General features: G+C 39.7%; 1 protein-coding gene across 1 annotated transcript in view; it reads left to right on the forward strand.

Moving 5' to 3' along the window:
* Positions 1-731, forward strand: part of LOC311203744 (interleukin-6 receptor subunit beta-like) — a gene marked incomplete at both ends in the record, with an annotated part of 31,355 nt that extends 30,624 nt beyond the window's left edge. Inside the window, one exon of the mRNA XM_084278502.1 lies at positions 246-731. Within this exon, the coding sequence (XP_084134628.1) occupies positions 246-731 (486 nt within the window). The remainder of the gene's footprint in view (positions 1-245) is intronic.
* Between the last annotated feature and the right edge of the window lie 13,223 nt (positions 732-13,954).

The following is a 13,954-nucleotide window of genomic DNA, read 5'->3' on the forward strand; positions in this document are numbered from 1 at the left end:
ACTTCATTTAAGTGCTGTGGGAGAAGAGAATGTGGTCCTCTGAATTAAGGAAACAAATACTTTTATTCATGTTTCTAAAACCAACAAAAAAAAGATAAAATGGATGAGTGAGCAAGTTATATAGGCAGGACCAGGCTGCCTGTCTCCTAGCTTTATTCTTTTCTTACTTATTTCAGTAAATTGCCAACTGTGCTTTGCAAAAATACAGTAGTGAAATTATCCTTCCTCATTGTTTTGTCTTGCAGACTGATTGGAAACCTGTGTCAAGATCACTGCTTCAGGCCTTGTCAGACAATGATACCACCAGCCTTTATGTCATAGAGCATGAGTCAAAGGCTCCTTTGAACCTTGAGCTCTTTACAAATGGTGGAGAAGACAGTAAGGGTGACACTCGCCAGGCAGAAGAAGCCAACAGTAACATAGACATAACCCTAAGGCATGAAGTAATCCCTGAAGAAACACTTGCAAGCGGAGAAGAAGGAATCATTTCCATCACAGTACCACTCCTGAGTGACTACACCAGCATGGAGTTTAGCCAGAAAGCCCTGATGAGTCTGACAGTGAAGCTGCCTGCCAGAGCTGCTCGTCCTCATCTGGAAATGGAACTAAGCAGTAAGCCAGCACAAACGGAGCATCAGGTTTTGTTTGCTCCCCAAGACTACCTCAAACAAAGCCAGGTAGTATTTTTGCCTTCTGGGCCAACTTTGACAGGACAAGTAAATTTGAACTGAAGCATCTTTGTAATTTCTTATACCATAAAATCAAGCTCCAGAACCTCTGATGCTTGAATGGAGCTATGAGGACCACATAGGACAGTGAGTTTGTGACAACAGTTTGTCTCTACTTGAACACACTTCCTCAAGGAAATAGGCTGATTATATATTTAGATTAGCTCTTTCACCACAGTCATTGTGTGGAAAGTCCTTGTGTCTTCACACAGGCAAAACTTTCAGGGCACTGTATGAAAAAATGTTTGAATAAAGTGCTTCTCACTGGGTGCTTAGTCCCAGGGTTCTCAGGAGGCCAAATTTAGGCTTCTGCTCTAAGCACAACATTGTTCAGGAGAGTTCTCTAATCATTGCGACCAGGCTAAGACCTGGTTTCCAGATTTCATAAGGTCTTCAGTAAAAATTGCAGCAAAAGTACCTGCTACTCCAGAGAAGTTCTCCAGCTGGTCAAAGCTGACAATAACAAAAAAAAAAGGTGAAAAACCTTGAATTAAAGAACAGAAAATTATGCTTACCCATTTATGTAAAACACCTAAGTGCTTTACATCCTAGATCTTTACATCTTTATTCATTGTAGGTGACTAGTGCTGTGTAAATTAAGATGGTAATACATATCATTATTAGTATCAGAGTTTTGAATCACATTAAATAAGACTTCTACTTCTTCCTATGTTTACCTACACAGACACAGAAATGTATTCATGTTCTGTTATGAGGTGTAGCTGCAGGTATGGTTTCACACTGCATGCCAGGATGATACCTGTTTACCAGAGCTGAACAGATAGGTCAGCTAGTCATTCCCCCAGAGCTTGCATGGAGGAGGGGGTCATGTGAATATAGGGGGTCATGTGAATATAGGGGGTAAAAGAGTCTTCCTTAATATGCTCTCTCCATGGCTGCATCATGCATCTGCACAGTGCTTACATGCGTCACTTGTGAGCACTGCCTACAGAAGCTGCTGCTGAGACTCCATGTCAATGATGGGGGGAGGAATATACCCACATCTATTTTATTTCAACAGCTGAAACATCAGTTTGATTAATAAAACTGAAAACAACCTATCAGGCTAGAAATGGTCCTTCACTTCAACCAAGCTCAGAAAGCCTTTCACAGTGCTTCATGGAATCACAGAATCCTTTTGGTCGGAAAGGACCTTTAAGATCATCAAATCCAACTGTTAACCTAGAACTTTCAAGTCCATGTGCCTCAGTATCACATCTACATGTCTTTTAAATACCTCCATGGATGGTGACTCCACCACTTCCCTGAGCAGCCTGTTCTAATGCTTAATTACACTTTCCATGAAGAAATATTTCCTAATACCCAATCTAAATCTCCCCTGATGCAACTTGAGGCCATTCCTTCTTTCTATGTCATTTGCTACTTGAGAAAAGAGACCCACACCCACCTGGCTACAGCCTCCTGTTAGATAGTTGTAGAAGAGTGAGAAGGTCTCCTCTCGGACTCCTTTACTCCAGACTAAAGAAGCCCAGTTCCCTCAGCTGCTCCTGGTGAGGCCTGTTCTCTAACTCCCTCTCACAAAGCCTTCCATGGGCTGGGGCAGAGACTTCACAGAAACAAGCTAACCAAGGAAGTAATCTGAATTTATTGAAGTAGCATGCCACAGGTGAGATGGAGGAAAACCCTGAGGAATGATAAGCACAGCAACAGTCAGCGCTGCTGGGAACCTGCAGTGGAACATGTTCAGGTCCTTACTGGAGGTATTGGAATCTAGGCAGGCTGGAGAGCAGTAGACATGCCATGTTAGCTGAAAAATTGTAGTTTGCAGCCAATTTTTGATAGATTGCTTGTACAGACATGGATACCATAAAGCTACCCATAACAATGGGTGTTCTCTGACCTTTCCCAGACAGTAACTGCTACTGTTCAACTTTGCTGGTCATGGTTCAAAGTACTCAGTGATCAGCAACATTCACCTTTCTCCTGAGTTGCTATTAAGCAGGCATTCTGGTATTCATTTCAAGTGTATGGTGACTGGCTGTGTCACCAGAATTAGTATCTGTAAGGCTCAGTAATTCCATTTTGGTATGGCACCTGTGTCTGTGGATTCAGTATCTGGATGGATGGGGGGGTGGTTACATCTATCTTGACATGAACATGGCCACCGTGACTTCATTCAAGTGCTACATTGCTGACTTCTGGAAAGGAGTCTACTTGTGTTTCTGTGATCTTTAATTATCAGACCTGGGTCAAACCCACTGTAATCGCTAATGCACACACAACATAAATAGATAAACTATACATAGGCTGTACTGTAGCTTCTCAACACTGCACGGGTTAGTGCCTTGTAGCAAAGCAATAGCACCTATCAGCTACTGTTATGCTGGGTTATAATGTCCTTCTAATGCTATAGAGCATTTGTGGAAAAAGTAAGATAAAACTTACATGGAATACATTGGCTCCATAAAAATTCACATTACTAGTAAAGATCCCAGTAGGAAAAATAAAAAGTGTTTCTGCAACTAATCCGTAAGAGATTTTGTGGATGCTGACAAAGCCCTAGCTTCAAAACCAGTTAACATACTTTCCAGTGGTACATGGTCCTATTCACCCCATTTCAATGTTCATTCAGCCTTGGTTAGATGACCCTCAAGACCCTCAGGATTTTGCAAAACATAAATGAGGAAAGTAAAGCTATGGCAATATGCATAAATCCACATTTACATGAGCCATATCGCTGTCGAAATGACAGAGAAGTCTGCAATTCCAAAAAGGGTTTCATGGGCGTGTGTGTGTGTTCATAACCCCTTATGCAATCTCCTTGAAGCCATGTGCTGTAAGAATGCTTCTTACTCTCAAATTTCTTTGAGCATTAGTATTTCTCATCTCTGTTTTCATATTTAGGTATTAAAGTTGCAGGGTTGCAGAGATTCCTTTGTCCACCAAGCATTTTACAGGCAAAGAGTCAGTCTATTTTGTTTGTAACACTGTGACTTGGTTTCTGCTCTCCAGTTATGAAGAAAAGACAGGCAGATCCGAGGACACGGAGAAGCAACACTGAGGAACCAGTTACAAGCACAACAGAACAGTACTTTTTCTGATTCTGGGGACAAGTTGTATCCTGGTTTTGTTCCAGTGGGTTTTGTTTTGGTTTCTTTGTCTTTGGTTGGTTGGGTTTATTTAATACTGGTTGTTATTGCAAAGCTTTGAGGAATGAAGAGGAAGATGTGGATGCAGAGAACAAGTTTACTGACAGAGATCCAAGCACTAGGAACAAAATAGAAGATACACTGTTGGTTTTTTTCCCTATACACCTACTGTCTGTCCTGCCAGCAGTCTCAATTCATCTTGGACCTGGAACCAGCCATGCTGCCTGGGAGGCCAAGCATCTCATACTGGTACCACAGTATTCTGCCTAATGCTGTGTCAGCAGAATCCAACCTGACAGCTGTTTCCATCCCCTTCCTACAGCTCCAAAACTCTCATTAGTCATAGACTGAGTATGGGCTATAGAGTTCATATTGACTTAATTTTCTTTTGATTTAGATTAAATAAAAGCACCTTCCCACTCCCAAGCATTTTAAATTACCTCCTCCCACCAAGAAAAAAAAAGACATTTTGTCAGCTAATTACCTGCATGTAATCAAATGCAAACCTCCAGCACACATCAGCTTCAATCTCCTGACCCTGATCCATGTCCTCAAAGTTAAAATTATGCTAATTTGGGCATGACTAAACAGGTCCTGTAACCCACACATGGAACACCTCCCGCTGAGGTTTGAATAGGGCGATTACATTCCATTGCATTTTAGCAGGTTACTCCTGCATTGAGGCACTAAAATAGCAGCGCTGGGGCACTGCAAGCAGTGGCACTTTGCCGTGGGTGCGTGACAAAGCCTGCAGCACCCTGTGCAGACACACAGCCTTCTGACCGATACCCGGGCATGAATGTTACGCTGCTCTCCAGCACCACGACTTGAAGAAGGTGCTCTTCCTACACCAGCTGTCACACTCACACTTTTTTAGAATTCCAGGACAGATTCTGGCTGAACACTCCTGTTTCTCCACCGTAATTCCCTCAGCGAGGGGCTTGAACCTTTCGCGGAGATGCTGCTCTCAGGACGTGCAGCCAGCCGGGGTTCGCAGCAGTGAGGGGCAACATCTTCATACGAGGTGTTGCTGCAGCAAATCCCAGGCTGCTGTCTGTGAAGTCTCAGTAAGTGATGCACAGAACTGTACTAAAAAGGGAAGGTTTACCTGTGTTGAATCAAAGTAACGCCCTGTCAGCAGCAGCGCAGTGATGCAGAAGAAAGGACAACGTGAGATTTCTGGAAAGATGGTGTCAAAGGTTATCAACCCCGAGGGTTGTGATCAGTGGCACAGAGTCTAGTTGGAGGCCTGTAACAAGCCGTGTTTCTCAGAGGTCAGTGCTGGGTCCATCAACAACTTGGATGAAGGGCTAGAGTGCACCCCCAGCACCTTTACTGAGACACAAGACTGGGTGAGTGGCTGACACGCTGGAAGGCTGTGCTGCCATCCAGCGAGATCTGGACAGGCTGCAGAGCTGGGCAGAGTAATCTCAGGAAATTCAACAAGGGCAAGGGTAGGATCCTGCAACGGGGGAGGAACAACCCCAGGCACCAGCAGAGGTTAGGGGCTGGCCTGGTGGGAAGCAGCTCTGTGGCAAAAGACCTGGGAGTCCTGGGGGACAACAGGTTAACCATGAGCCAGCAGTGTGCCCTCATGGCCAATGGTACCCTAGGGTGAATCAAGAGAAGGCCAGCAGATCAAGGGAGGTTCTTCTCCCCCTCTATTCTGCCCTGGTGAGGCTTCATCAAGAATCTTGGTTGCAGTTGTGGGCTCCCTGGTTCAAGAAGGTTAGGGAGCTACTGGAGAAAGTACAAAAGAGGGCTATGAAGATGATGAGGGGACTAGAACATCTCTTTTATAAAGAGAGGCTGAGGAACTTGGGACTTTGTAGCCTAGCGAAGACTGAGGGGGATCTTATCATTGCTTATAAACACTTGAGGGGTGCATATTGGGAGGATGAGGGTTTTTTTTTTTTTCAGTGGTACCCAGTGACAGGACAAGACGCAAAGGGCATAAACTTGAATATAGAAAGTTCCACCTAAACATGAGAAAAATCTACTTTACTGTGAGGGTGACAGAGCACTGGGACAGGCTGCCCAGAGAGGTTGTGGAGTCTCCTTCTCTGGAGACATTCAAAACCTGCCTGGTTGTGTTCCCGTGTGACCTAATGTAGGTGATCCTGCCCTGGCAGAGGGGTTGGACTAGATGACGTCCAGAGATCCCTTCCAACCCCTAACATTCTGTGACTCTATGAATCTGGGGACTGAATCATACACAGTTCTGACCCCTGGAGCCCAAAACCAAAACTCCTCCACCACCCAATTGATGCTACAGCTTCCAGTTAGCTAAGCACCAAGCAGCAACCGTTTACATGGTATAATCACTTTATCATAGCCAGCGATGTTTGGTTGCTAGTGTTAGGCATTTTACATCTCCTGTGTGCGCCCATAAGTCAGAAGATGAATCAGCAGTGGAACCATCAGACTTGGTTAGTTACTCACTTTTTATGTGCTGCTAAATTTGGGGGAGACAGGGGACACAAATGATGCTTGACTGCTTTTATAAAGCTCTGGAGAACTATGATCTGGAAAGCTGATACAGCCTCTGAAAGAGTAATTTTTGTCTCTTTATAGAGCTCTATTTTTCAGTCTATAAAGACCATAAAGGCAAAAATTTCTTGTCTCATAAGCAGAGGATGACACAGAAGCCATGAAACATGATCACTTCGAACGGGATATACTACTTTTTCCCAATTGCAGTTATGAGCTACTATGGGAGTAGAGTTACCCATCTGGCAGGAGAAAAGAAAGTTCTTAAATAAAAGTAGTAGTATTTCTATGTTTTATTATCATCTACAGACTTACTACCATCCTTACAACTATAAATTACCCCAGGTAAAAATGATCAAAGGAAATCTGATTTGTTAGAGTATATTAACTTACGTGGTACCTGGCAACCATCTTTCACCCAGCTGTAGAGCACAGGAAAGGCCCATTTCTAACGCATTCAGTGCCATGCAATGACCTGGGTTTAACACTTCTTCCATCAAAAGATTCTCAACTACACTTTGAAGTAATGAATTCAGCATTGCCATACTTGGTTGAACAAAGCAAGTATTGTAAATCCTGTTATAAAATTGTAAGAATTCATAACAGAGAATTTCAGTGACTTACTGTGTGTCCCACATTACTCAAGAAACAGCATTACAAAGCAGTGTCCAGCTCTCCTGGGCTCACACCACTAAATGCACAGCTGTGATCTTTCCCTCCTCTTTGGAGATGAACAGGACAAATATTATCACAGCTCTAAGGGTCTTTAACAGATAGAAGGCTCTCTCCGCTGATAGAAACTAAATTTGGACAGATGAAATAACACCTTGCAATTAACACAGTAAATATCCAGTCAACATCTTTTGTAAAAGGTGGACCCTCTTTTGCATCCCAATAAACTCTTTAATAACATATCTACCCAAAATCTTCTCTGGCTAGGGGAGAATTTAACTGGCCATGCCAGAGCAAACCAAAAAAACAGTGCATGTTCATTCCTTGTATATATGTGTGTGTATATATATATTATCTAATCTCATAGCATCTTTCTGTACTATGGTTCATTTCTAACTGCTGATCATTTCGCAGGATGATCTGTATGCAACATGCATTAGTATGATTTATATCATGGTTCAGATGGGCCTAGCCCTTATTAGATACCTAGTCTTGATGAGACTGAGCAGGGTAATGGGGATGTGTAATGGTTGAATGCTTGTGAGGAAAACACCAAGCTATAAAAAAAAAAAGTATTTTAACCGTTCAGAAGTTTTATTAAATGAGTGTCAGTAAAATAAGACTTAGTTCCTTATAATTGAAGAAAGCAGAGGAGCAATTGCAGAAGATGGCATGTCACTCCCGTAAAGCACCATTCTGATGAGCACAGATGTTATGGATTCATTTAATGTTGACATTCCAATGTGGACCAATGCATTTAACTTCTCAATTCGGCAATCTGAACGAACTGTTAAAATATTACTTCAATATAAATTAAAGGTTTTCTTTAGGTTCTGTCTTTACAAAGAAATGTTGTAGAGAGAAAAACAGGAGCATCAGTCTTTCCCAGGTCTGGTTCTGAAGCACCACTTGACAAAAGACATGGTGCTAACACTCTTGTCTGCCTCTTTTTTTAGAACTATTAGGCAAAACAAGACATATAGACAAAAAAAGTTTGATTTTAAAAGACTAACTTCAGTGGATTTTCTATCACCTCCTCTAAAGTATTTTTTCCTGAGTAGAAGTTGGTAATACACAATGCAAATCGGTATTACCTGATTTTGCATAACTGCTGACATCTTAATGTGTTTCTCAGGTCTGCTTTTCCTTGCTTTCAGGTTCAGAAGGGGGGCATGGTGAAATGCAGTTGACTAAAATCACCCTATCAGCAGGAGCTAGACCAGTCACGAGTCTCATGACAGACAGGACTGCTCGCAAAAATCGCATGATCAGATCCCTAACAGAGCAAGATAAGGCCTGTGAGAACCACATCTCAAACTTTCGCTGCTTAATCATTGCCATTTATTTAGATTCTTTCACATTATACAAAGCAAAAGAGAGAAGCTTATGCACTGAAAACACTGAATCTTAAACAGTGAATTTTAATATGAAGATAGCCATGACATTAAAGTGATGTGTACTTTTAATGTCAGAAGCTCTGCATGAACTCCTGGTTCTACTTGAAAATAAAATTTTACATACTCTTCTCACCAGCTGCATTTAACAACTTACTGTTTGGAAGTGACACGTTCTCCTTGGTCAAACTATGTTATGATAGTGTTCTCTGAAGAAGAAAATCACCTGCTCAGCCAGCAGACTCATAAACCTCTTCTGCAACAAAAACGGTGCTCATAATGCAATGATTTAATGCCTCACCACCTTTCCTGTAATTCTTTTATATCAGACCAACTGATTTAGTTACAAAGCACCTGGCTGGCTGGGAAAGATGGAGCCTAAACCAAAAGCAAAACCAAACAAAAAACCCCAGAGAGATTCGCTGTATCTCATCCAAATTTAGTGGAAGTGAGTTTATGACACCAGTAAAACTTTGTGACATCATTTATTTACAAAAATAACAACAACAGAAAAGCAGCATTTGACATTTCTTTACTTGTACCATTTCATAGTTGCTTCATTAATGCAAAAATATACTCTACCAACATGGAACAAGTTTGGTTATTTAACTTAGATGATCTACTTTATTACCAGAAATATCAAACTTGGAGAAAGGAAATAATACTTTTGCTGCTGTAGTGCTTCAGATCCCCAGGTATATCTGACAGTTGCTGTGTGTAACAAATCAAATCATAGCTCCTGTATTGATGTTTCCAGATCACTCGTCCTTTTGATTAAAGTATCATGGAAATGATGTATTTAGGAAGTAGCAATTTCTAAGTGGCCCAATTTACTCATCAGTGCAGCATTCATTCTAAATCCTTGCACCAAGGTTTTAATGAGCGGAGCAACAACTTCTCAGAAAGCTACATAACTGGCAGCCCCACTAAGGACATCAAGGACTGAGTGAAGGGAAGATGAAATGACTTTTAACACTGCTGATAAATCTTTCAGGTCAAAAGAGACGTGTAACCACTTCAACAGGAGAAGAAAATTGGATTAACAAGATTAATATGGAGCATACTTTGCACACCAAGAATCTCTAGTCTTATGTAAAATTTGGCACTAGATTAATGTAAAACTATTTAAGAAAAGCAGAAAATATATAAACAGCTCATTTTCTGTCCGTGTTGTCCCATATTAACCTCAGCAATCATAGAACTGTTACAAGTTTTCATATGTATTTTCCCTCTTAAGCCAGTAAGAACTCAAGAGTTTCAGAAAACACTGAAAACCTGAAGATTACAGTTTCTCAGTTGTAGTATTTACTTAAACAACATGGAACTGAAGCTAGAGCTGTGTCTCCTCAAAGCAGCAGGCAGGTGGCTGCCTCCACATACTGTCAGACAAATTCATTAAACTTTTATATTGAAAAGAGTACAGAAGAAATCCCCATACTAATTTATTCAGATTCTGCAATAGAATTTACCTACAAATGAAGCATTCTTGAATTAAAAAAGAGAAAACCCAAGCCAACACTGCATGCAATAGCATTTTTAAAGCCTTAACATAATCGAATGGTATTCTCTTACATAAAAAAAAAATCCTTTTTGTACAGTGCATTTAGTTTTCGGTATTATTTTAATTATACTTTTCAACATAGAAAAATAAACCTAAGGTACAGGCTGAAAGCTTTTTTTTTTCTGTTTACACAAACAAATTTGAGTTTTAGATTCTCTTTAGGTCACAACACTTAATGATAACCGTCCACACTCCAACCTCTGGTGACAAAATGACATCTCTCTGAACTCAGCACCTACCGATTTACATAATTTTAGCTGTTTACAGATTTCAGTATTTGTGTCAGAGTCCAATTCTTACTTTTACAATTACAATAACACCAAAAGGCAATCATCAATTGATATAAAACTGAAAATACCACCAAGTGGCAGAGGGGACTTATAATATGCCCCAGTTTGCAAATCATTGATCAATCCTTAAGATTAGTTGGTTCATTGTCATAATGCAGTTTTCACACTAACATTTACAAAATCCAAAGTTATTTCTGTCTGGGTTATTTTTTCCCCTATAAGTGAATGGCTAGCAAAATTTCAAAATATGAACTCTAGACTTGTTTCATTACAAACTAACAAAAATGGAGTGATGCAGAGATGCTTCAGGCCTAAAAGTAGGAGATACACCACTATGGCACTACTCTACCAACAGTCATATATATGAATAAAAAAATAACACAGTAATAAGGACAGGTATAACATATAATAATTTGTATCATACAAAGCAGCCTTATTATTCTCTTCTTTAGACTAAAAGAAAATCGCAAATATCCCCATGTGTATTAAGTGTTACAGAATACTAGGACAAGCTAAGGGCAACACAGAGAAACAACCATGTAACAAACAGGCTTGCAGAGTTTCAAAGTAATTTCAGGCATTGCCTCAGGTGTAACTGGGCCAGAGAACACTAGCAAGCAAGGCAGACATGCTACAAACTACAGAATTTGCCTTCGTTGCAGCAGCTTAAGCACACTCAAGCAGCCACAGCTCGTTTCAGAGCCCAAGCTGTGTGTGGGCTGCTGCTGTTAGCCCGCTCATGTAAAGCTAGTTCAGATGCACCTATCTGAAATCGCTATCAAAAAAAATTAGCAGGTGACTAATGAACAGGCAGCACTCACATCTCACTGATTTCTGGGGAATTCAGATGTTTCTAAGTTTCCACCTCAAGTGCTTCTTTCCCCTCCTAGTTCTAGTTCTTTGCATACCACATTACTATCAGTGCTTGCAAGCAAAATTTCATTCCTCACACCTGTGAAAACCTAGTGACCTCAACAAAATTATCCAAGTCATGAGCACCCCTGTTTTGAGGTTTGGAATCTTGTTTGACCCACCAGCAGTTGTCTCCTGTTACCTCCTCTCCAAAGTAGAATCCTGTTAGTTAGAGAGACACTGCTGTGAAGTTACTGTGGTCACTAAATGGAGGCTTCGGCATATTTGGTCATAGCAAAATGGCACTATGTATGTCATCACTTTTCTGAGCAATTACAAGTCACAACACTTTCCAATAAAGGCTGACTCAAATGAAAAGACATTTAAAACAATACAGCTATCAATAACTACACTGTTCTCAAAACCTCCACTCAATTTAATCTCTTTTATAAAGTGCAAAACCAATCTGGCATGGCAGCTCAGCATGCAAACTTGTTATGGATGAAGGCAAGAGACTTCTAGTGGAAGATGGACACACTTAATGGATGATGCACACACAATCCTGTTACAGTAAGCAGGGAATTTAATTGTGCTACTCTACCAGTTTAAAAATGAGCTCCCCTCTGCAGAGACAGCCAACTAATAGTTTTCTAGTAGTGGCTTTTTAGGAAGAGGGGGAACTGTAAAAAACCTAGTATGAATACACAGAACTTAACTACCTCACACATCTGCACAGTATTTACAAAGCAAAACCAGAAAACACAGCACTTGTAAGAAAATGCTATTTGAGGTGGGGAAGAAATGTGTGTGTTTGGTGATTGGTTCTTTTTGCATTTTTGTCTTTTTGTAGACTATTTTTTTTGTAAGGGAACCACTAAGTCACATACAATAGAACATGCTGCATATGGAGTTACATGTGTGTTAAGTTAGCTAGTAAGGCTGCCAACCTTAACTATTAATTTCCAAACCATGTTTCTTAGCTAACTGTACACATTTCTTTACATACTCTGTAACTGATATATAATAGAGCTACTGCAATTCCAGAATAACAAAACTCAAACTGGTATCAGCTGAAACATGATATACTGCAAGTATTCCAGTTCCTCCCGAAGAAGGAACTTTTGCTTTTCCAAGATATTATAAATAATACATGCGTATTTTCACTGATATCCATATTTCAAATCAAAAGAAGCTGTGTGACTAAGACCAAATCAACTAAAAATACTCCTGTAATAAGTTTGTACCAGCAGAAACTTCCCTCTAAAATACTTAATTTTATTAGTGAAATGGTACCAAAGATAACAAGTATACAAACAATCTCTTTGCTCTATGCTACTTACACATCATAAATAAGACAGCTGTTGTTGCAAGACACAATCCTTCACAGTCTTCCTGTAAGCATACAGATTTGTCATTCTTTTATCAGAATAAGCTGTTTAGCAGCCAACAGCATGTGGCTTAAACATCACAAAAATGACTGTCTATACTTTACATGGTAAAGCATTTTCTATAGTTTTAAATGTACACAGTGGCAAGAACATTAAATCAGATCGAAAATGAAGAGTGATTAAGCAGCTTCACAATCAAACTGGGTTTCATTACATTAGGAATTGGGCAAATATTTCATTCACTATGATTCCCTCACCCCTCCCAGAAGAATCAAGGAAAAGGAAAACCAAATTGAAAGCAAATAGCTGATAGCCTATTAAATTTTCTGGGTGGGGTTTTTCTTTTCTTCTAAACTGAAAGAAATAACTCTTCCCATGAGGTAAGGCAATTAAGTCATTTGATTGCATTAAGTTCTATTAAAAATAATCTACTTGATTTTAGGTATAAGTAAGGTTTAAAGGTATGACTCTTACGAAATCTCATGTAACCAATTAAACTAGTTCAGAAAACACAACTCATGTTTTACCTTGACAAAATTATTAGTTTTGTCTTTTTACATGCTTTCTCTCCAAAGAATGAAAAAAACCCCAGAGTCTCTACCATCTAACTTCCATGAAAATTAGAACTTTTTTCCTAAAATTATTTATCCCCAATTCTTTGCATACAATTCCTTTTATATCACCCAACAGGTATCAGAGAAGATGATGGAGAGGTAACAATTAAGGCCATCCAAATGTAGGTTAAATGTTTAAAGGGCTCTTTGATGCAGGTGATCAGAAAATGCTTTGTATTCAGCTACTACTTTTGTACAGTGGTGGTCCCCAAATTGCATCTTTGCTTTTATCTATAAATCTCTTCTAAAAATAAAAAGTAAAAATGGAGCTTTAGTATTTTTAACAAGTGAATCAAACAACTGTTCTGACAAATCACTTGCATTCTTGTCTACAGTATGGTTGTGGCAAAATAGCAATAGAGATCATGTAAGATTTAGCTGAAAATGAGTAATAGCACATATACATTTCTAGAAAATACCACATTTTAAGAAGGCACTAAAGCATCTGCTTGTGCTCCCATATTTTTTTAAACAAATAAGAAAAAATTATTTTCATAATGGCACCTGTACTCTTTGCAGCTGAACAGACACACTGCAGTACGGCTCAAAAGAAAGCTCTAAGTTGTTATAGTATCGTACAGATGTGCTCACTTCTGGAAGGACAAAAGAAAACAACATAACAAAACAACCCCAAAACAACTCATTAACCTAACCTAAGTAATCTGTAACATGGCAATATTCCTTTTAGGAACAGAAAAGTAGCATGCATTGTTCAAATACTTGAAAAAAAAATAGCAATTTTAGGGTTATTAGTAAGAAATTAAAGTAACAAACCCCAAGAATCTCAAGCAGTGAGCAAATGAAAAACATACTAGTCTGGGGGTATTTAACATAGTAACCGTGTATCTATTTATG

Source organism: Gallinula chloropus (assembly GCF_964237585.1).
Source record: "Gallinula chloropus genome assembly, chromosome: Z".
Classification (NCBI taxonomy): Eukaryota; Metazoa; Chordata; class Aves; order Gruiformes; family Rallidae; genus Gallinula; species Gallinula chloropus.